Here is a 25,077-nt window from a genome sequence, read left to right as displayed (position 1 = left end):
AATAGAAGAGCTAAGTTAAGAAGCTATTATGCTAATAATCGCTGTCAATCAAAATGAAGCACTGTACTCGTGTTGGAGCTGATGGGATTGTGCAGGTGTACCTAATGAAGTGTCGATCCTCTTCCCAAACTTCCCGCCACGGATCCTCTCCATTTCACTAAATAAGGCAGCTGTGGCTCCTTGATCCCCCCCCCCCCCATCACGCCCCCCCCACCCTGCTCTCCATCAGCAGGTGTGTTCTCCATGTGGCGGCGGATTTTTTTGGCATGGTCCACACTGCGCAATGCAGACTCACTCTTTGTGTGGGGGTGGGAGGTGTGTGTGAGTGGGGGGGGAGGGGGGCAGGCGCCTTCATTCACGCTCTTGTACTTTGACAGAGGCTGGTCTCAGTCAGTCTCATTATGCGTAACTTCAGAGCATCGATTGGTGTCAAGCTACAGGCTGTTGTTAACAAATGATAGCAACCGTCACACTCCAATCCCCCCCCCCCCACCCACCCATGTAGCAAACGCATGTGGGCGTGCGCACCCGTGGGCGCCTATTCATAGTACACACTATGTGTGTGTGTGTGTGTGTGTGTGTGTGTATACATTTGCCTTCAGCGTGCCTCTCGTCAAGGACACAAAAAAACGGGAGCGAGAAGATGGGAAAAACTGACCCTGAACGTGTGATTGCAGGCGGTCCTTGTCTTGTCTTTCTGCACGACTGCAGACCTTGCGGTGAGATCCACTCCTTGTCCTCGTTTACTCCGCAGCCATGTCAGATGTGGATAAAACAGCCGAGGCTCAAGGAGTGGAATCAAAGACACGGCATTTACATACGGGACGAACATTCAGCACATGCACACAAAATGATGGAGACATTGAAGGCAGACTCACATGCCCAGACACCTTAGGCTATTTCTATCAGAAGCTGAGCATCTACACAAAGGACATCCTATAGTGACAAACGAGGGTATGCTGGAGCCTATCCCAGCTGTCTTGGGGCGAGAGGCGGGGTACATCCTGGACTGGTGGCCAGCCAATCACAGGGCACATATAGACAAACAACCATTCACACTCACATTCATACCTATGGACAATTTGGAGTCGCTAATTAACCTAGCATGTTTTTGGAATGTGGGAGGAAACCGGAGTACCCGGAGAAAACCCAGAGATGGCCGAGGGTGGAATTGAACTTGTGTCTCCTAGCTGTGAGGCCTGCGTGCTAACCGCTCATCCGCCGTGCAGTCTGGTTTAAGTTACATTCATTCATTTTCTACCGCTTATCCTCATGAGGGTCATTGGTATGCTGGAGCCTATCCCAGCTGTCTTGGGGCGAGAGGCGGTGTACACCCTGGACTGGTGGCCAGCCAATCACAGGGCACATATAGACAAACAACCATTCACACTCACATTCATACCTATGGACAATTTGGAGTCGCTAATTAACCTAGCATGTTTTTGGAATGTGGGAGGAAACCGGAGTACCCCGGAGAAAACATGCAAACACACAGAGATGGCCGAGGGTGGGATTGAACTCTGTGAGGTCTGCATGCTAACCACTTGTCCACCGTGCAGCCCCATGGCACATTTAAAAAAATATGTAAAAAAATGAAAAAATTGGATACATCAACAGTAATTTTATAAGAATAATGTCAAAATATTATGAGAAAAAGTTGTAATTTAACAAGAAAAAGTCACAATTTTACGATGGAAATTTTTCTACATTGGTCAATTTTCATTTTAGTCGCATAAAGTTGTAGCATATAAAAGAAAAGTTGTGTTTTTGAAAAAATGTGGTTGCGGAGAAAGTTAAAATATTATACGAATAAAGGGAATATTTGGGAATAAAGTCAACTTCCAAAGTGGAAATTGAAAAAAAGCAGTAATTTTACCAGTTTGGAGTGGTCACATTCAATTTGATGAGAATAAAAATGTCATTTTTGTAGCATGAAGTTGAAATTTTGAAAAATGAGAAACAAACAAAACAAAATATTTTTCGGAAAATTAAAAAAAAATAGGTTGGGGAAATGTTTATAATATGGATATAATACGAAATAATAATATTAGAAGAAAAGTTATCAAAGAAAGTTGAAATAGTTGGGAAAAATATTATATTATCAATAAATTGAGGGCTTTCCTTCCCTGCAAATGTGCACTGAAGTTGCTGAACATTGTTTATTTCACTTTATTATCGTATGAGGTTACTACTACAACCATACCTGAAAAGTTGTGTTTTTGAAAAATGAAGGTTAAAATGTTAGAAGAATAAATATGAATAAATCTATAAATAAATATTTGGGAATAAAGTCAACTTCCACAGCAGAAATTGAAAAATGTGTCAGAATAAAAATTTATGAGAATAAACTTGTAATATTATAAGGAAAATTTCATCAATTTAGTAGCATAAAGTAGCATATAGTTGAAATTTAGAAAAATGAGAAACAAACAAAACAAAATATTTTGGGAAAATTAAAAAAATTGAAAATGTTTATAATATAATATATAATATAATAAAGGGAAGGAAAATGTCATCAATTTAGTAGCATATAGTTGAAATTTAGAAAAATGAGAAACAAACAAAACAAAATATTTTGGGAAAATTAAAAAAAATGAAAATGTTTATAATATAATATAATAATATAGGGAAATGTTTATAATAATAATATGGATATAATACAAAAAATAATAATATTAGAAGAAAAGTTATCAAAAAAGTTGAAATAGTTGGGAAAAGTATTATATTATAGTAAGTATTTAAATAAGTTAAGTATTATTATTATTATTAAGTAATATTATCAATAAATTATCAATAAATTGAGGGCTTTCCTTCCCTGCAAATGTGCACTGAAGTTGCTGAACATTGTTTATTTCACTTTATTATCATATGAGGCTACTACTAAAACCATACCTGAAAAGTTGAAAAAAAAGGAAAAATGTTATAAGAATAAAGGGAATATTTGGGAATAAATTCAACTTCCACAGCAGAAATTGAAAAAATTATCAGAATAAAAATTTATGAGAATAAACTTGTATTATAAGGAAAATGTCATTTTAGTCGCATTAAATGAAATTTTGAAAAATGAGAAACAAAACAAAATATTTTGGGGAAAATTAAAAAAAAAATAGATTAGGGGAATGTTTATAATATGGATATAATACGAAGTAATAATATTAGAAGAAAAGTTAAAAAATATTATATTATCAATAAATTGAGGGCTTTCCTTCCCTGCAAATGTGCACTGAAGTTGCTGAACATTGTTTATTTCACTTTATTATCATATGAGGCTACTACTAAAACCATACCTGAAAAGTTGAAAAAAAAGGAAAAATGAAGGTTAAAATGTTATAAGAATAAAGGGAATATTTGGGAATAAAGTCAACTTCCACGGCAGAAATTGAAAAATTTATCAGAATAAAAATTTATAAGGAAAATGTCATTTTAGTGGCATTAAATGAAATTTTGAAAAATGAGAAACAAAACAAAATATTTTGGGGAAAATAAAAAAAAAATAGATTAGGGGAATGTTTATAATATGGATATAATACGAAATAATAATATTAGAAGAAAAGTTAAAAAATATTATATTATCAATAAATTGAGGGCTTTCCTTCCCTGCAAATGTGCACTGAAGTTGCTGAACATTGTTTATTTCACTTTATTATCATATGAGGCTACTACTAAAACCATACCTGAAAAGTTGAAAAAAAAAGGAAAAATGAAGGTTAAAATGTTATAAGAATAAAGGGAATATTTGGGAATAAAGTCAACTTCCACGGCAGAAATTGAAAAATTTATCAGAATAAAAATTTATAAGGAAAATATCATTTTAGTCGCATTAAATGAAATTTTGAAAAATGAGAAACAAAACAAAATATTTTGGGGAAAATTAAAAAAAAAATAGATTAGGGGAATGTTTATAATATGGATATAATACAAAGTAATAATATTAGAAGAAAAGTTAAAAAATATTATATTATCAATAAATTGAGGGCTTTCCTTCCCTGCAAATGTGCACTGAAGTTGCTGAACATTGTTTATTTCACTTTATTATCATATGAGGCTACTACAAAAACCATATCTGAAAATATGCATATGAAAAAGAGTAAAATGATCTATTTTTAGTGCATGACTTCTCCCCCCTTGAAGCTTTTATGAGGCAAAGGTTGTGAGACCTTCAGGTGTAGGTGATGCCAATATTAAAAATGACCCATCTCCTTAAAGCGAGCGTGCAATAAGGCATAAAGCCAGCTGGAAAGAAGACGGGCTGTGAAAGATATCGATATTTTAATGTGCGCCCCTTTTAAAAGTGACAATTATGGCAGACGGCCCCGGGTAATAACGTGCTGCTTCAGGTGGTGGCAATCAGTCAGCTTCATATTTTCCGAGCAGCGGCGAAAAGACGCTCGCTGTGACTGGCTGCTTAAGAGCTCGTCAATGCAGGGGAGAGTATAATCTGCTTTTTCCGCCGATTTCACGCTCAGGCACACACACGCTTACGTACTCTCGCCGCCGACTTTCCACATGGCTTGCTTCATATGATTAAACAATCTGTCGTGTGATACTTAAAGGAACTCGTCTCTCATCGTTTACGTTTACTATGCTAGGACCACAAGCTAACCGGCTACACCTCATCTAATGTCATCAGTTTAGCAATATTGGTAGCTGTAAACATCCATAACGTCAGCATGCTAACGTTAGTGTTGCTAGCATGCTTTAATTAGCATTTTTAGCCATTTTCATAAGTATAAACTTACATAGACACTTAGCGCTCTCATGCTAGGTGCTGCGATTCAATGATAAGCATGTTAGCAATTTTCATAACAAATTTACATAGACACTTGATGTTAGCATGGTAGCATTTTAGCCATTTTCATAGGTAGACACTTGATTCATATGATTATGGTTGGTGTTAGCATGCTAACAGTTATTATGCTGGCAATGCTAATAGTCACAACTTAGCCATTTAAAAAATGTGTAGAAATTTACATAGATGTATAGTGTTATTATGGTTGGTGTTAGCATGCTAACAGTTATTATGCTAGCAATGCTAATAGCCATTTACAAATGTAGAAACTTACGTAGATGTATAGTGCTATTATGGTTGGTGTTAGCATGCTAACAGTTATTATGCTAGCAATGCTAATAGTCATTTACAAATGTAGAAACTTACGTAGATGTATAGTGCTATTATGGTTGGTGTTAGCATGCTAACAGTCATTATGCTAGCAATGCTAATAGCCATTTACAAATGTAGAAACTTACATAGATGTATAGTGCTATTATGGTTGGTGTTAGCATGCTAACAGTCATTATGCTAGCAATGCTAATAGTCATTTACAAATGTAGAGACTTACATAGATGTATAGTGCTATTATGTTTGGTGTTTGCATGCTAACAGTTATTATGCTAGCAATGCTAATAGTCATTTACAAATGTAGAAGCTTACATAGATGTATAGTGCTATTATGGTTGGTGTTAGCATACTAACAGTTATTATGCTAGCAATGCTAATAGTCATCTACAAATGTAGAAACTTACATAGATGTATAGTGCTATTATGGTTGGTGTTAGCGTGCTAAAAGTTATTATGGTAGCAATAATAATTGTCACCACTTAGCCATTTACAAATGTAGAAACTTACATATATGTATAGTGTTATTATGGTTGGTGTTAGCATGCTAACAGTTATTATGCTAGCAATGCTAATAGTCACCACTTAGCCATTTAAAACATGTGTAGAAACTTACATAGATGTATAGTGCTATTATGGTTGGTGTTAGCATGCTAACAGTTATTATGCTAGCAATGCTAATAGTCACCACTTAGCCATTTACAAATGTAGAAACTTACATATATAAAAAGTGCTACTCTGGTTGGTGTTAGCATGCTAACAGTTATTATGCTAGCAATAATAATTGTCACCACTTAGCCATTTACAAATGTAGAAACTTACATATATGTATAGTGCTATTATGGTTGGTGTTAGCATGCTAACAGTTATTATGCTAGCAATGCTCACAGTCACCACTTAGCCATTTACAAATGTAGAAACCTACATAGATGTATAGTGCTATTATGGTTGGTGTTAGCATGCTAACAGTCATTATGCTAGCAATGCTAATAGTCATTTACAAATGTAGAGACTTACGTAGATGTATAGTGCTATTATGGTTGGTGTTAGCATACTAACAGTTATTATGCTAGCAATGCTAATAGTCATTTACAAATGTAGAAGTTTACATAGATGTATAGTGCTATTATGGTTGGTGTTAGCATACTAACAGTTATAATGCTAGCAATGCTAATAGTCATTTACAAATGTAGAAACTTACATAGATGTATAGTGCTATTATGGTTGGTGTTAGCATGCTAACAGTTATTATGCTAGCAATGCTAATAGTCACCACTTAGCCATTTACAAATGTAGAAACTTACATATATAAAAAGTGCTACTCTGGTTGGTGTTAGCGTGCTAACAGTTATTATGCTAGCAATAATAATTGTCACCACTTAGCCATTTACAAATGTAGAAACTTACATATATGTATAGTGCTATTATGGTTGGTGTTAGCATGCTAACAGTCATTATGCTAGCAATGCTAATAGTCATTTACAAATGTAGAAACCTACATAGATGTATAGTGCTATTATGGTTGGTGTTAGCATGCTAACAGTCATTATGCTAGCAATGCTAATAGTCATTTACAAATGTAGAGACTTACATAGATGTATAGTGCTATTATGTTTGGTGTTTGCATGCTAACAGTTATTATGCTAGCAATGCTAATAGTCATTTACAAATGTAGAAGCTTACATAGATGTATAGTGCTATTATGGTTGGTGTTAGCATACTAACAGTTATTATGCTAGCAATGCTAATAGTCATCTACAAATGTAGAAACTTACATAGATGTATAGTGCTATTATGGTTGGTGTTAGCGTGCTAAAAGTTATTATGGTAGCAATAATAATTGTCACCACTTAGCCATTTACAAATGTAGAAACTTACATATATGTATAGTGTTATTATGGTTGGTGTTAGCATGCTAACAGTTATTATGCTAGCAATGCTAATAGTCACCACTTAGCCATTTAAAACATGTGTAGAAACTTACATAGATGTATAGTGCTATTATGGTTGGTGTTAGCATGCTAACAGTTATTATGCTAGCAATGCTAATAGTCACCACTTAGCCATTTACAAATGTAGAAACTTACATATATAAAAAGTGCTACTCTGGTTGGTGTTAGCATGCTAACAGTTATTATGCTAGCAATAATAATTGTCACCACTTAGCCATTTACAAATGTAGAAACTTACATATATGTATAGTGCTATTATGGTTGGTGTTAGCATGCTAACAGTTATTATGCTAGCAATGCTCACAGTCACCACTTAGCCATTTACAAATGTAGAAACCTACATAGATGTATAGTGCTATTATGGTTGGTGTTAGCATGCTAACAGTCATTATGCTAGCAATGCTAATAGTCATTTACAAATGTAGAGACTTACGTAGATGTATAGTGCTATTATGGTTGGTGTTAGCATACTAACAGTTATTATGCTAGCAATGCTAATAGTCATTTACAAATGTAGAAGTTTACATAGATGTATAGTGCTATTATGGTTGGTGTTAGCATACTAACAGTTATAATGCTAGCAATGCTAATAGTCATTTACAAATGTAGAAACTTACATAGATGTATAGTGCTATTATGGTTGGTGTTAGCATGCTAACAGTTATTATGCTAGCAATGCTAATAGTCACCACTTAGCCATTTACAAATGTAGAAACTTACATATATAAAAAGTGCTACTCTGGTTGGTGTTAGCGTGCTAACAGTTATTATGCTAGCAATAATAATTGTCACCACTTAGCCATTTACAAATGTAGAAACTTACATATATGTATAGTGCTATTATGGTTGGTGTTAGCATGCTAACAGTCATTATGCTAGCAATGCTAATAGTCATTTACAAATGTAGAAACCTACATAGATGTATAGTGCTATTATGGTTGGTGTTAGCATGCTAACAGTCATTATGCTAACAATGCTAATAGTCATTTACAAATTTAGAGACTTACATAGATGTATAGTGCTATTATGATTGGTGTTAGCATGCTAACAGTCATTATGCTAACAATGCTAATAGTCATTTACAAATGTAGAAACTTACGTAGATGTATAGTGCTATTATGGTTGGTGTAAGCATGCTAACAGTTGGGATGTTAGCATTTTCTGTTATTAAAATTCCCGCAATTTTTGCAACTTGTAAAATTATTGGAATAATTTAACATATTCCGACATTTATTCCAACATTCATACTTGAAGAGACACTTGCTCTGATCTCAGCTCTTCAGGAATGGCGCCGCCGCATCCGTACTACAGACCCGAGGAGGACGACGAGCGCCCCTTCATCTGCTCGCTGGCCTCCGACAACGGCATCATGTCGTGTTCCGACGTGCCGGCGAGGCGAGAAGGAGGCCACACGTGTTGCCTGGACAAGGAAGACGCGCTCCACCGACAGGCTCTGGGCCTCAGTCCCGAGCCCGTGGCGAACGCGAGCGGTAACGGCGATGCCATCGGGCTGTGCATCAACTGGAATCAGTATTACACCCGATGCCACACCGGGAACACCAACCCTCATAAAGGGGCCATCAACTTTGACAACATCGTCTATGCCTGGATTGTCATTTTTCAGGTACTTCATTCATCCCATTAAATTCATTCATACCTTTAATCTCAATCTAACGTTTCCTCCTAGGTGATCACTCTGGAAGGCTGGGTGGAGATTATGTACTACGTCATGGACGCCCACTCCTTCTACAACTTCATCTACTTCATCTTACTCATTATTGTAAGTAATACCTTCATTTTTCATTCATTCATTCATTTTCTACACCCTGGACTGGTGGCCAGCCAATCACAGGGCACATATAGACAAACAACCATTCACACTCACATTCATACCTATGGACAATTTGGAGTAACCAATTAACCTAGCATGCATGTTGTTGGAATAATTTTACTTTATTTTAGTTTTATTGTGTGCAAGATTCATTGTTGTACGCCCCCCCCCCCCAAGTGCACATTCATTCATTTTCTACCGCTTATCCTCACAAGGGTCATGGGTATACTGGAGCCTATCCCAGCAGAGGCGGGGTACACCCTGGACTGGTGGCCAGCCAATCACAGGGCACATATAGACAAACAACCATTCACACTCACATTCATACCTATGGACAATTTGGAGTCGCCAATTAACCTAGCATGCATGTTGTTGGAATAATTTTACTTTATTTTAGTTTTATTGTGTCCGAGATTCATTGTTGTATGCCCCCCCCCGAAGTGCACATTCATTCATTCATTTTCTACCGCTTATCCTCACAAGGGTCATAGCTATGCTGGAGCCTATCCCAGCTGTCTTAAGGTGAGAGGTGGGGTACACCCTGGACTGGTGGCCAGCCAATCACAGGGCACATATAGACAAACAACCATTCACACTCACATTCATACCTATGGACAATTTGGAGTAACCAATTAACCTAGCATGCATGTTGTTGGAATAATTTTACTTTATTTTAGTTTTATTGTGTTCGAGATTCATTGTTGTACGCCCCCCCCCCCTGAAGTGCACATTCATTCATTCATTAATTTTCTACCGCTTATCCTCACAAGGGTCATAGGTATGCTGGAGCCTACCAACAAAAGAGTTGTGTAATGTCATAAATAATGAATTATAGGAGTGTATAAGTGACTATAGGGGTGCTACTTCATGTCTAGAGAGCTCTAATAATGTTAAAAAAAACACATTTAGAAGGTTCATTCATTCATTCATTTTGTAGCGCTTATCCTCACGAGGGTCGCGGGGGTGCTGGAGTCTATCCCAGCTGTCTTCAGGAGAGAGGCGGGGTACACCCTGGACTGGTGGCCAGCCAATCACAGGGCACATATAGACAAACAACCATTCACACTCACATTCATACCTATGGACAATTTGGAGTCGCTAATTAACCTAGCATGTTTTTGGAATGTGGGCAGAAACCGGAGTACCCGGAGAAAACCCACGCATGCACGGGGGAGAACATGGGCAAGGGTGGAATTGAACCCTGGTCTCCTAGCTGTGAGGTCTGCGCGCTAACCACTCGTCCGCCGTGCAGCCCTACGTTCATTTTTTTTAATAAATTCACCTTACAAGACACTTTTTCCCCCCCCTTTTTGAGCAAAACGATCAGTGCTGCGTTTCGGGTCTTCCGTGCAAATTGACCTCCAAAGTATGCATCATCACTTCTGTGTGTTTGAAAGCGAATCTACTATAAAGTCCTGAAGTGTCTGCCGTAGCATCTGTTTGAAGAGTAAATGCCTTTAAGTCGTTTAGACCTGCTGACGTCCAGCAATTATGACTAAGTGTGTGTAAGTGTGTGTGTGTGTGTGTGTGTGTGTAAGTGTACACTTAAATGCATGTGACAGCAGCTGCTTGAAAGCACAAAAACATCATCATCACTTGTAAACGATGCCTGCCATCTTAATTTGTGTGTGTGTGTGTTACTGCATGCATAATGCATTGATGCTAGTGATATTGGGCTGCCCGCCCTAATTATGCGGGAAGCTGTCCACTGATCAGATGCACATCACACACACACACACACACACACTTCTGGAGGGGAATCAAAGCCCTACACACCTGCAGAACTGTTTGACCCATAGGCCACAGATGGATGATACACACACACATTCATTTATTCATTTTCATTCATTCTCTACCGCTTTTTACCGCTGGAGCCTATCCCAGCTGTCTTCAGGCGAGAGTACCCGGAGAAAACCCAGAGATGGCCAAGGGTGGAATTGAACTTGGGTTCTCCTAGCTGGTTTAAGTTACATTCATTCATTCATTTTCTACCGCTTATCCTCACCAGGGTTGTGGTGGTGCTGGAGCCTATCCCAGCTGTCTTCGGGTGTCACGCTCTGATGGCCAGCCAATCACAGGGCACATATAGACAAACAACCATTCACACTCACATTCATACCTATGGACAATTTGGAGTCGCTAATTAACCTAGCATGTTTTTGGAATGTGGGAGGAAACCGGAGTACCCGGAGAAAACCCACGCATGCACGGGGAGAACATGCAAACTCCACACAGAGATAGCCGAGGGTGGAATTGAACTCAGGTTTCCAGCAAAAGAGTTGTGTAATGTCATAAATAATGAATTATAGGAGTGTATAAGTGACTATAGGGGTGCTACTTCATGTATAGAGAGCTCTAATAATGATAAAAAAACACATTTAGAAGGTTCATTCATTCATTTATTTTCTAGCGCTTATCCTCACGAGGGTCGCGGGGGGTGCTGGAGCCTATCCCAGCTGTTTTCGGGGCGAGAGGCGGGGTACACTCTGGACTGGTGGCCAGCCAATCACAGGGCACATATAGACAAACAACCATTCACACTCACATTCATACCTATGGACAATTTGGAGTCGCCAATTAACCTAGCATGCATGTTGTTGGAATAATTTTACTTTATTTTAGTTTTATTGTGTGCGAGATTCATTGTTGTACGCCCCCCCCCCAAGTGCACATTCATTAATTTTCTACCGCTTATCTTCACAAGGGTCATGGGTATGCTGGAGCCTATCCCAGCAGAGGCGGGGTACACCCTGGACTGGTGGCCAGCCAATCACAGGGCACATATAGACAAACAACCATTCACACTCACATTCATACCTATGGAAAATTTGGAGTCGCTAATTAACCTAGCATGTTTTTGGAATGTGGGAGGAAACCGGAGTACCCGGAGAAAACTTTAAACTCCACACAGAGATGCCCCAGGCTGGAATTGAACTTGGGTTTCCTAGCTGTGGGCCCTGCACGCTAACCACTCGTCCATCGTGCAGCCTTAAAGCAGTGTGTGCCCCACACACGCATTATTGTATTATTTATGATACAGTACATGATTATTAATTAAAGAAAAGTGACGTGAATGACGAGGCAATAGAAATGTTAGGATGTGTAAAAGTGTAAAAAAGCGAGCCCCCAGTGAGCCGTGCTTTGGGCATGTGTTGCCTCTGTCTGTCTCCTCCAATCAGCCTCGCTTTGGTGGGAAGGCGGCCCTCCAAGACCTTTAGCATGTGTGCTAACATTTCCACAGGCGGATTGACACACTTTGTCAGAATCAAGACAGCAAGTGTGGAAAAACATGTCCGTCTTCACTTCTTCAGCCAGATGTTCCAAATGTTCCAACCGAACCGCTTCTCCTGTGCCCGTGCAGATCGGTTCCTTCTTCATGATCAACCTGTGCCTGGTGGTCATCGCCACTCAGTTCTCGGAGACCAAACAGCGGGAGCATCAGTTGATGCAGGAGCAAAGGGCGCAGTGCCTGTCCTCCTCCACGCTGGCCAGCATGGCCGAGCCGGGCGACTGCTACGAGGAGATCTTCCAGCTGGTCTGCCACGTCCTCCGCAAGGCCAGGAGGAGGTCGGCGGCTCTGTACTACACGCTGAGGGGCAAGCCCCCGCCGGCTGGTGGAGGCCGAGGCAACAGGCGGGGCGGAGCCAATCAGAACGGAGAGAGGCATCATTCCAGGCAACCAAAATGTGAGTCGCTGTCTTAGATAGCCAAGAACTAGGCAGTCAACCGTGTATTCCGTGTACGGAATTTTCATAATATTATGACTTTTGCAAAAAATTTAACTCTTTGCTACTAAAATATTTAATATTTTTTTCTCATAATATTATGAATTTATTCTCGGAAAATTGCAGTGTATTTTTACAATGTCTGCATTTTTTTTTCTCCAAATATTTCAACTATTGCCTCAAATAATCTTTGTAAATTGTCTCCTTATAAAGTTCTGATTTTATTTACAAAATATTTGGACTTTATTTCCATATTATATTATTATAAATTATTCAAATATTGATTTTATTTTTTTCTGTTAATATTGTACTTTATTCTTGTAAAATTACAGCTGTTTTTCCCTTTTTTTCCCTTAATTTTATTCTAGTAAATATTATATTATTATAAATTATCCAAATATTTATTTTTTTCTGTTAATATTGTACTTTATTCTTGAAAAATTACAGCTGTTTTTTTTTCCTTTTTTCCTTTAATTTTCTTCCAGTAAATATTATATTATTAAAAATTACCCAAATATTTATTTTTTCTGTTAATATTGTACTTTATTCTTGCAAAATTACAGCTGTTTTTTCCTTTTTTTCTCTTAATTTTATTCTAGTAAATATTATATTATTATAAATTATCCAAATATTTATTTTTTCTGTTAATATTGTACTTTATTCTTGTAAAATTACAGCTGTTTTTTTCCCTTTTTTCCCTTAATTTTATTCTAGTAAATATTATATTATTATAAATTATCCAAATATTTATTTTTTTCTGTTAATGTTGTACTTTATTCTTGTAAAAATTACAGCTGTTTTTTTTCCTTTTTTTCCTTATTTTTCTTCTATTAAATTTAATTATTGTAATTATAACTTTATTCATTAGTACTTTTTCCACAACCAAATTTTCCAGTAAATAAAATTATTAAATTATTTCAATTTTTTTCAATTTTTGCTGTTGGCATTTTATGTGATGGGAATGGAATATTTTCCATCCTCTGTTTTGGATAATGCATATTTTTGAGTGGAAAATATTCCATTCCTAACATAGTATTTTATTTTTAAGATTTCTTGTTAAATTATATTTTCAGAATGTGCCACCGGCCAATGGGTCAGAAATGGCTCCCAGACTGCACTTTGGACACCTCTGGTGTAAATTTTCAGTACAGTTCCACAGTATGTTAAAATCATGAACGAGTGGAAATACAGGCTTTTCATTGGACAGCAGCAATACCTTCAAATGTTATGTTCAATTGTTGAAGCTTGTTATTATAATAATAATAATAATAAGTACAATAACTTTGTCCTTCACAGCTTCCCACTGTCCACACCAAAGCAAGCAGGACCACGAGTCCCAACCCACAGCAAACTCCATCAGCCTGACTGTGCCTCAGATCCCATGGGAATGCCCTTTGTGCACGTTGGCCCTGGAAGAGGGCACGAGGACTCCCGGTGACGCCGCCAGTGGGGACGAGGACGACGGTGACGCCGTAAAGGAAACGGACAAGGAGGAGAACCACTTAGATGAGCGGGCCGACGGCCACGAGAGGACGAAGAAGAAAAAGAGGAGCTGCTTCGGACGCTGTAGGGATTTGTGGAATGGGATGAGGAGGAAACTGTGGGGCATCGTGGAGAGCAAGTACTTCAGCCGGGGCATTATGATTGCCATTCTCATCAATACCATCAGTATGGGCATTGAACATCACAATCAGGTAAGGCGCACGTACTTGATGCATGATGGTTGTGGTGGTGGAAAACTTCCCCGGTTTTGTGCCATCGTGGGGGTTACTTTGTTAGCACCCCCCCCCCCCATAATTTCCTAAGGATTGGAACTTGACATACAATAACGGTCTGATAACCATCACACGTATAAGAAATATCAACAACATTAACTCTAAGCATTTAACTTTAGCAAAGCATGCTGGGAAGAATGTAAGCACTGCGACGACGGCTGACAATTTACATCAGAGGTGTTTTTATTGGCCGGTGTATATAAATATCATTTAACAAGAAATCTTGTAAAAAAAAAAATGTAAGGAATGGAATATTTTCCATACAGAGGGTGGAAAATATTCCATTCCTAACATTTTTTTTAAGATTTAAAAAATAAAAACTAGGTTAGGAATAGAATATTTTCCACCCTCTGTATGGAAAATATTCAATTCCTAACATTTTTTGTTAAGATTTCTTGATTGAAGATTTCTTCAACATTTTTTTAAGATTTAAAAAGTAAAAACTAGGTTAGGAATGGAAAATTTTCTATACACAGGATGGAAAATATTCCATTCTTAACATAGTTTTTTTTTAATCGTAAAAAAATGTTAGGAATGGAATATTTTAAAGATTTCTGGTTAAATTATATTTTTATTTATTTATTTTTTTACATGACATAAAAAGCCAGCAGCAGCAAAAAATTAAAAAAATGGAAGTAATTTTATCATTTTAGTTACTAGAAAATTTGCTTGGGGAAAAAGTAATAATGAATAAAGTTATAATTGTTTAGCTGGCCTCTGAGCAAGAAATCTAAAAAAAAAAACTGTTAGGAATGGAATTTTTTTTTTGAAAATATTCCATTCTTAACATAGTATTTTTTTTTTTTAAGATTTCTTGTTAAATTATATTTTTAGAATGTGCCACCGGCCAAAAAAACACCTCTGGTGTAAATTTTCACTACTCAGGTTCCACTGTATGTTCAAATCATGAACAAGTGGAGATACAGGCTTTTATTCGGACAGCAGCAATACCTTCAAATGTTATGTTTAAATTAACCATTGTTATGTAATTACTCTGTGAATTGAGACAATATGGAATATGGAATGGTCAGACTTTGTAAAAAAAAAAATGTAATGTAAGTCAATGTAACGACCAATGAAAACCAAGACATTTTTTTACAAAGGAAATGACATGAAAATAGGACAAATTATTTACATTTTTGGTCCTTCCTTTGTGCAAATGTGAGTTGTGTACGATACACTGATACCACACATGACTTCCAGCCAGCAGACAAAACCACCAGTGAGCACTGAGCCCAAAGTCTGTGGACCATGTCAGAGAAAAAACACCCCCCCACCCCACCACCACCACCACCACGCTTTAATCCGCTTTTTCTCCCAATCTATCTTCATCCCCTCTCGCTTCCAAACTCCCTTCCTTCCTTTTTTTTCCCCCCCTTGCAGCCTCATTATCAAGCAGACCCATCTCTTCTAAATCAATATCCCCCTGTCGATCAGAGCGGAGGGGTAGGTGCAAGGGGGGAGGTCAACAGGAGAGGAGAAAAAGTGGGAATGAGTTGAGTGGCGGAAGGAAATGGGCTGAAATCCATGGAAGTCGGATACGGCTGCAATGTTGTTTAAGATAAAGAGATGATGCCGGAGAAGATAGAAGCTCATCCATTTATCTGACATCTGTTTTGATAACACATCTGGAATGTTTCAGTTTGTTGCCTGGTGCCTTCAACTAGTTCCAGAATTTTCTTATCCATTTAAGGCACAAAAACTTAAATATTTGTATAAATTATACCAATAACATGCAATACTATTCATATACTTCCTCATAGCATCCAAAGGTTTGCTATGACATTGACATGTTCTCGACTCCCGCGTACAAAAACGAGATTTATTACAATTGACAGAGCTGTCTGGTGATGGCACGCCACAGCTTAATAGCTAATACATCATCATTTCCTTCCTTACTTTGCCAGCCTTTCCTCCTCTTCCTCATTATCTGTCAATCCCCGAGCCGTGTTTCTTATCGTAGGCCGTACTACTTCGCTTCCATTATGAATCATCTTTTATTTCCTAAGCTCAAGTGAATGGCGCTTGAATATCAATGAAAATGGAAACCGGCGAGAACCTCAAAGTCAAATGTGTCAACCCGTCTCTCACGCTGTGATGCTGTTTTATGATGTTTATGGATGTATACATACAGTAAACACATACAAGAGATGCATTAAATATGCCACCTTGACAATAATAATAATAATAATAATAATAATAATAACGCTGGCTTTGACTGACATGCTATTATCCCGGTCTAAGATGTCGACGCTCCGTTTTAGATGGGGTCGGTTTTTAACCTTGTTTTCACCTTGAAATGCAAAACTTATATTAAAGGGGATCTGTTATGCTTTACAATGGCCCGCCCTCACTCTGTTTAGCTGTTTATCCTGTTAGCAATAGCAAGCATAGATCAAGGATAGATCATTTTGTTTAGCTTCCCTAAAAAGAGGCAAGCATCAGCAGAAGTGGTTGGTGTTGTGGATTCCTGGCCAGCAAGAGAAAAATACGTTCATCTGTCAACGGAACGCTGGACTGTTTTGTGATAATGGGCGAAACTGACGCCTTTCCAGCGTTATTTGGTTGTGTTGAAGAGTTAGAAGTAGGAGCTCGGCAGCTGTCCTGAAGTCCTCGGGAGCGCTAGGGAGTGTGACCGATCACAGTGGAGTGGGCATACCCGGAAAAGGGCCAGGGGTGGAGTAAATTAAACAGACCGTTTCGGCGGGAAGCAGGAAATCCATGGAAACACCGTAGAAAGAGGTGCCGAGTCTGGAAGATCTAGAAAGCTCAACTCAATACAAAGGGGCCGAAAATGAGAACAATAGGTCCCCTTTAACACTTTTTGTATTTGTATTTAACGTTCACTTTAAACTATGAAGAACATAATTGATACCCGAGTGGTTAGCATGAAGGCCTCAAAGCTAGGAGACCCAAGTTCAATTCCACCCTCGGCTATCTCTGTGTGGAGTTTGCATGTTCTCCCCGTGCATGCGTGGGTTTTCTCCGGGTACTCCGGTTTCCTCCCACATTCCAAAAACATGCTAGGTTAATTGGCGACCACCAGTCAGTCAAGGGTGTACCCCGCCTCTCCCCCGAAGACAGCTGGGATAGGCTCCAGCATACCCACGACCCTCGTGAGGATAAGCGGTGGAAAATGAATGAATTAATGTCTACTATAATGGGTGATAGGAATTTAAAGATGACTATAGGGGTGTTATGTCATGTCTAGAGCTCTTTAATAATGTTAAAACCTTATTTTTAAGGTTGTAAACGCGTTTCTACGCTCTAAGTATGAAAATATTTAATTTATAATAAATGAATCCTACTTCTGGAACCAATTAACTGCCATAAATGAGGGATCAGTGTAGTCAAAAATGCAGCATAACTAACAGGTTAGCGGTTAGCATGTAGGCTAACCACTAGGAGTCTTCTCCGGGTACTCCGGTTTCCTCCCACATTCCAAAAACATGCTAGGTTAATTAGCGACTCCAAATTGTCCATAGGTATGAATGTGAGTGTGAATGGTTGTTTGTCTATATGTGCCCTGTGATTGGCTGGCCACCAGTCCAGGGTGTACCCCGCCTCTCACCCCAGAAGACAGCTGGGATAGGCTCCAGCATACCCATGACCCTCGTGAGGATTTCGGTAGAAAATGAATGAATGAATGTGCACTTGGGGGGGGGCATACAACAATGAATCTCGCACACAATAAAACTAAAATAAAGTAAAATTATTCCAACAACATGCATGCTAGGTTAATTGGCGACTCCAAATTGTCCATAGGTATGAATGTGAGTGTGAATGGTTGTTTGTCTATATGTGCCCTGTGATTGGCTGACCACCAGTCCAGGGTGTACCTGTAGCTGGGATAGGCTCCAGCAGAAAATAAATTAATAATATTTAAGCAAAGTTGATGAATCATGTCATGGGCCCTTTAAGTCCTTGACTCCTGTTAGCCTTGAGCGGGTACATTTCTCACTTTCCAAGGCACATCTGTTCTGCAGCTCCTGTTTAGGAACCTTGATGAGGTTGGACTTTGGCACGCTGCCGAGCAGAAACACAAAGGTATCGCTGCTCGTGTTGGGGAAAAAAAAAAAAAAAGGAGCTCATCTCAAAGGCGGCAACAGACAAAAGCATCGGTTGGAGTGCATGTGCGGATGCAAATGCATGTGCTTCCATATGTGGCTGCTTTGAAACGCTTTGGCACAAACTCGCTGGGAACGAGACGAAAACTGCTGTGTAACCGGCATCCGCCTCGCCTCCCCCCACCCCACCCCCGGCACCCGTTTATTTTTAGAGTCTTCCGAGACAGGAGAAAGCAACTATTCTGTACACTGTCAAAGAGTGCGTGGGTGGACGGGAAAGAGAGAGACAGAGAGAGCCGAGACACTTGGGATAAAAATGCAGGAAGTAAGAGCTTGTGAAGGGATTCTTGGAAAAAAAATAATTAGTCAAGGTGGCGGCAGGGAATGTTGTAGGTTGAGGTGTTTCCTGTTTATCGATAAACAAAGGCGCGGAATGCGTGCGTTGTGTTTGCAGATGCTGGCATCCTTGGCAGCTTTCCGCCTGGAATGCCCTCCGACACCTGCCTTGTCTGCCTTTTTCCGATGTTAAAAGCCAGCGTGTGTCGCTGGGCTAAATGTTTACACCTCTGTCAGGAAGCGGCACGGTGGTGGCAGCCCCGCCTCCCCCCCCTTCAAACACACACACACACACACATGGATGTCATCTGAGGTTACAACATTTCTACTCACGGCTCTTCATCAGCAGCCGTGCGAGTTCATCCTCTGAAACTGAAGTGATTTGTGGGAGTTAGGAGGACTAATTTGGACTTAAGGTATTTCTAAACACTTTCGTTGCCAAATGCTGGGATTGGGCAATCACTCTGCGGCTAAATACATAAAGCTCAAATGGTAATCCCATTAGGGTCCTACAAGACAAACAAAGCACGTATTGGCTTGCATATAAGGGATGGCAATCTGCTGGCTGTCATTCATGGGTCTTAACAGGCTTCAAATGAAAAGTACCTTGAGATTTGTTGTGACACTAGAATGCTCATTGGCCAGCTAAACAATTATAACTTTATTCATTATTACTTTTTCACCAAGCAAATTTTCCAGTAACTGAAATGATAAAATTACTTAATTTTTTCAATTTTTTGCTGTTGTTGGCTTTTGATGTGATGTAAAAAAAGTAAAAATCAAAATATCATTCGACAAGAAATATAAAAAAAAAAGCTGTTAGGAATGGAATATTTTCCACTCAAAAACTTGCATTATCCAAAACAGAGGATGGAAAATATTCCATTCCTAACATTTTTTTTAAGATTTCTTGCACAGAGGCCAGCTAAACAATTATAACTTTATTCATTATTACTTTTTCCCCAAGCACATTTTCCAGTAACTAAAATGATGAAATTACTTCAATTTTTTCAATTTTTTGCTGTTGTTGGCTTTTTATGTGATGTAAAAAAAATTAAAAATGACAAATAAAAATATAATTTAACCAGAAATCTTAAAAATATTCCATTCCTAACATTTTTTTAAGATGAAAAAAAAACTATTCGGAATGGAATATTTTTCCATCCTGTGTATGGAAAATATTCCATTCCTAAGATAGTTTTTATTTTTTAAATCCTAAAAAAATGTTAGGAATGGAATATTTTAATGAAATGAATAGGAATGTTAGGAATGAAAATATTCCATTCCTAACATAGTTTTTTTTTATTAACAAGATTTCTTGTTAAATTATATTTTATTTATTTATTTAAAAAAATTATTAAAAAAATGTTAGGAATAGAATATTTTCCATACAGAGGGTGGAAAATATTCCATTCCTAACAGTTTTTATTTTTTAAATCTTAAAAAAATGTTAGGAATGGAATATATTCCACTCTCTGTATGGAAAATATTCCATTCCTAACATTTTTTTATTATTTTGTTTTTAAATAAATGAATAAAAAATATAATTTAACAAGAAATCTTTTTTTTAAAAAAAACTATGTTAGGAATGGAATATTTTCCACTCAAAAACTTGCATTATTCAAAACAGAGGATGGAAAATATTCCATTCCTAACAGTTTTTTTTTTAAGATTTCTTGTTAAATTATATTTTTATTTATTTATTTATTTATTTTTTACATCACATTAAAAGCCTACAACAGCAAAAAATTGAAAAAAATTAAGTAATTTTATCATTTTAGTTACTGGAAAATTTACTTGGGGAAAAAGTAATAATGAATAAAGTTGTAATTGTTACAACTGGCGTCTGGGCATTCTAGTATCAAATGGTTTTGAAGGAGCTCTCAGCACCTTGTCTTCTACTACCTACAGCCTGAGGAGCTGACCAATGTCCTGGAGATCTGCAACATCGTCTTCACCAGCATGTTCACTTTGGAAATGATCCTCAAGCTGACTGCTTTTGGCTTCTTCGAGTACCTGAGGAACCCCTATAACATCTTTGACGGCATCATCGTCATCATCAGGTAAGAACAATCTTATGAAATCATGAAAATGAGAACATCACAACTACCTTCTAATGTCTTCAACTCAGCGTGTGTGAGATCATCGGTCAGGCGGATGGCGGCCTGTCGGTGTTGAGGACCTTCAGGCTGCTGCGGGTCATTAAGCTTGTGAGGTTCATGCCCGCCCTGAGGCGTCAGCTGGTGGTCCTGATGAAGACCATGGACAACGTGGCGACCTTCTGCATGCTGCTCATGCTCTTCATCTTCATCTTCAGGTATCAAGCGGCCATATCTTCTACTGTTATGTGTGCTTTTGTCTTCATGATGATATGATACTCCAAAAGGCTATCAAATCATAAAAAATCATCTGAGGGAATTGGAGATAAGAATGGTGTGTAGTTCGAGTAACCCAGTCCAAGTAAGACACACTTCCCAAAGCCTGGAGGCAATTTGTGTAAAACAGTAAGACGTAGATTAATAATTCAACTTCCACATCATTTTTTCCCACACTCCTTTTCATTTTTTCCATATTGACTCGAATATAAGACAACTGCAAACGTAATACTGAATTTCCTGCAAATGTAATAACTATTACATTAAAAAAAAAAACAATGTTAGGAATGGAATATTTTCCACTCAAAAACTTGCATTATCCAAAACAGAGGATGGAAAATATTCCATAATAGCTTTTTATGTGATGTAAACAAAATAAAAATAAAAAAATAAAAATATCATTCAACAAGAAATTTTAAAAAAAAAATAATGTTAGGAATGGAATATTTTCCACTCAAAAACTTGCATTATCCAAAACAGAGGATGGAAAATATTCCATAATAGCTTATTATGTGATGTAAACAAAATAAAAATTAAAAAATAAAAATATCATTCAACAAGAAATGTTTGAAAAAAAAACCAATGTTAGGAATGGAATATTTTCCACTCAAAAATGTGCATTATCCAAAACTAAATGTAATAACTATTACATTTACAGGAAATTATTACATTTTGTTTGTGTGTTTTAGTTACAGTATATTATTGTATGTGTGATTCTGTGTGTATATGGGGAAGAAATAATCAAAAGAAATTATAAATATAATAATAATAATAGTAATAATAATTTTTGCAATTATCACAATTATGTTATCTTTTTTAAATTTTTATCTTTTTTTAATCTTTTATCTTTTTATCTAATTTTTTAAAATCTTTTTTTAATCTTTTTTTTTAATGTAAAATAAATGATTATTTCCTTTAATGTATTCAAATGATACTCTGAATATTTTTTCCACAAAAAAAAGAAAAATAAATTATCTTGTTAAAATCTTCAAAATGACATCTACACTTTCTCTTTCATTAAAAGTAATATACATATACATATGTATATATGTACATATTACATATGTAATAATTTCCTGCAAATGTAATAGTTATTACATTTATCGGAAATTGAGATTTGACAATATTTGCGCATCGTTTTTTAGCAATAAAAGACCCATCAAGCACACAAAAAACCCTAATCAGCCACCCGAAACTGTGATTGAAAAGTAAAAGGTTTGCCAAAGACCTCCATGGCGGCACACTGACTGCTTGGAGCGTGTGCCCGAATACAGTGCACCTTTCTGGGCCACACAGTGTGGCTTGTTCTGCTCTATACTCTGGTTCTCCTGGTAGTAGTGATGTCATGATATTTGATTAGGATAAATCCAAATGTGTTCCAGTTCTTCTTACCTCCATATTGTGAGTACCTTACCAGTCTTGGTAAGTACAAAAAAATATATATTGTGGATCTCTAATAAATTCCGAATTTGTTTTAGTATCCTGGGAATGCATATATTTGGCTGCAAATTCAGTCTGAAGACCGAAGCAGGGGACACCGTTCCCGACAGGAAGAACTTTGATTCCCTCCTCTGGGCCATCGTCACTGTCTTTCAGGTAGCCACGCAAAGTTGGAAGGAATAAAATTCTAAAATATAAAAATAAATATAAAAAATATAAAAAAATATTTTTTTTATTATTATTGTCTTGTAGATTCTGACTCAGGAGGACTGGAACATGGTGCTGTACAACGGCATGGCTTCCACTTCGCCCTGCGCCGCCCTCTACTTTGTCGCCCTGATGACCTTTGGGAACTATGTGCTTTTCAATTTGTTGGTCGCCATCTTGGTTGAGGGCTTCCAAGCTGAGGTAAGACACGCGCACACATCCAGTCCTAGAATAAGTGTTAAAATATGGCTGCCTTTTGCACATACATGATATATACTGTGGTTAGGACTCTTCAGCGTACTATGGTGGGGTTTTTTTGCATGTTATGCAAACTTAACTCAAGTCGCCACGGTTACACACCACATAATGTAACACTATAAATAGAACACTACCCACCTCTGAGACCTTTCCAGTGATATAAGAAGAAAAAACTGTAATAAGTATGAGGAATAATAGGATATGTTGTGCTTCGCTGCCAGGCCCATAATTATATTTTGGGGGGATTTTAACATTTTAAAGGCCAGTGTGTTTACCTAACAACACAATAAGAGGAGTTTTTGCTTATTAGGCCCCAAAATGGGTCAATGTTTGACATCGATTTCCATGTATGATTTTTTTTATGACGTGTCAGATTAAAAACAAACACTCAAAGTCCTGTCCAAAATATGTCAGCTTTTTAAAAAATTCTGTAAAAATATGTACTGTATTTGAAATTTAAAAAATGACAAATACAATCATTTAAAATTGAAATTAAAATTATTTATGTGTGTAATTAACACATTTTTCAGTCAATTTTTTGTGAATTTAGAAAAATCTGATTTATTCACACTGAATTTGTGTCAATTAATTTTTAAAACACCATGTTTGTTCATCGTATTTCTTATCATACTGTTTAAAGTATTAATTATAAGTCCAATTAAAAATTATAATTGAATAAAAAATAAATATAATAATTATTGGATTATATTTGTATAATATTTTGTTTAATTAAATTAACAATTTGTATTTATAATGAATTTATTTAATCATGAAAAATAATCAATAATGATAAACAATTTTCCCTCCAATTATTGAAAAATTCTTGGAATTTTTAAACTCAATAACTGAATTAGAAAAAAGTGATTTATTCGCACTGAATTTGTGTAAATTAATTTTTAAAACACCATATTTTTTCATTATATTTCTTATCATACTGTTTAAAGTATTAATTATAAGTCCAATTAAAAAATGATAATAGAGTATAATTAAATATATTAATAGTTAGATTATATTTGTATCATATTTTGTTTAATTAAATTAACTATTTGCATTTATAATGATTTATTTAATTTATTTAATCATGGAAAAAAATTAATAATGATAAACAATTTTCCAAAAAATTATTGGAAAATTCTTAGAATTTTAAAACTCGATAACTGATTTTTTAAAAACCTGCATTTTGCTAAAAAAAAAAAATTCAATACAATTGTCAGTACAAGACGATGTGAAAAAATATATAATAATACAAAAATCAACATTCTATTCACAAAATTTAAACAAAATATTCATATTACATACTTTCAATATCTTAAAGAAAACTTTGGTTTTGGTTAAAAACATGCAGTTTTGCAGGCCAGTAGATTCCTGTTTAGTATTTATTATATTATTATATTATCTATGTATATTATATATTATGTGTATTATTATTATTGAATGTGCCGATTCTATATTATTCGAATTTAGTGGCAAATGTATAAGCATTGCATTACATTCAAATGAGATACGTGCACAAATATAACATTCAGTCCTGAAGATACTTTTTTAATAGAATATTTAAAGCATTTTGAAAGTCTGAGTCGAGCATCTTATTCCACTCAAGCAAACCCAAAATATTGATTTTCGCTATGAAAGCAAACAAATCTTCAGAGATGAGCCTGCCTGCATCGGAGAGCATGCAATTTGCAAAACTGACCTGCAGCGGATTAAATAAGCAGAGGGCAATTATAGCAATAGCTATGGACTGATCATTTTTCTCCATGTTTTTTTTTTTTTTTTTTTTTTTTTTTATCTTTTTCCCTTCTTATCTCTCTCATCACTCCAGGGAGATGCAAACCGCTCTTACTCGGATGATGAAAGGTCTTCCTGCAATTTTGAGGACAACGATAAGCAGAAGGACTCGCTGCATCTCTCAGGTATTAAAAGGTTTATATTATAATTCCATCAAGCCGTGGTCGTGATTATTAGTTTATTAGAATATTCTTGCCGGTCCAATGG

General features: G+C 36.7%; 1 protein-coding gene across 3 annotated transcripts in view; it reads left to right on the top strand.

Moving 5' to 3' along the window:
- Positions 1 to 25,077, top strand: part of LOC131103732 (voltage-dependent T-type calcium channel subunit alpha-1I) — a 193,355-nt gene that overhangs the window by 128,547 nt on the left and 39,731 nt on the right. For all 3 annotated transcript variants that reach the window (XM_078797562.1, XM_078797561.1, XM_078797560.1), the window contains 9 exons: positions 8,344 to 8,692; positions 8,756 to 8,848; positions 12,261 to 12,585; positions 13,921 to 14,318; positions 20,714 to 20,865; positions 20,934 to 21,119; positions 22,656 to 22,773; positions 22,870 to 23,025; positions 24,905 to 24,995. In XM_078797562.1, the coding sequence (XP_078653688.1) occupies positions 8,344 to 8,692; positions 8,756 to 8,848; positions 12,261 to 12,585; positions 13,921 to 14,318; positions 20,714 to 20,865; positions 20,934 to 21,119; positions 22,656 to 22,773; positions 22,870 to 23,025; positions 24,905 to 24,995 (1,868 nt within the window). The remainder of the gene's footprint in view (positions 1 to 8,343; positions 8,693 to 8,755; positions 8,849 to 12,260; positions 12,586 to 13,920; positions 14,319 to 20,713; positions 20,866 to 20,933; positions 21,120 to 22,655; positions 22,774 to 22,869; positions 23,026 to 24,904; positions 24,996 to 25,077) is intronic.

This window comes from Doryrhamphus excisus, linkage group LG16, assembly GCF_037039965.1.
Source record: "Doryrhamphus excisus strain RoL-2023G ecotype Guam linkage group LG16, RoL_Dexc_Guam_v1.1, whole genome shotgun sequence".
Lineage (NCBI taxonomy): Eukaryota > Metazoa > Chordata > Actinopteri > Syngnathiformes > Syngnathidae > Doryrhamphus > Doryrhamphus excisus.
The sequence above is the reverse complement of the archived record's forward strand: the minus strand, read 5'-3'. Positions and strand labels throughout refer to the sequence as shown.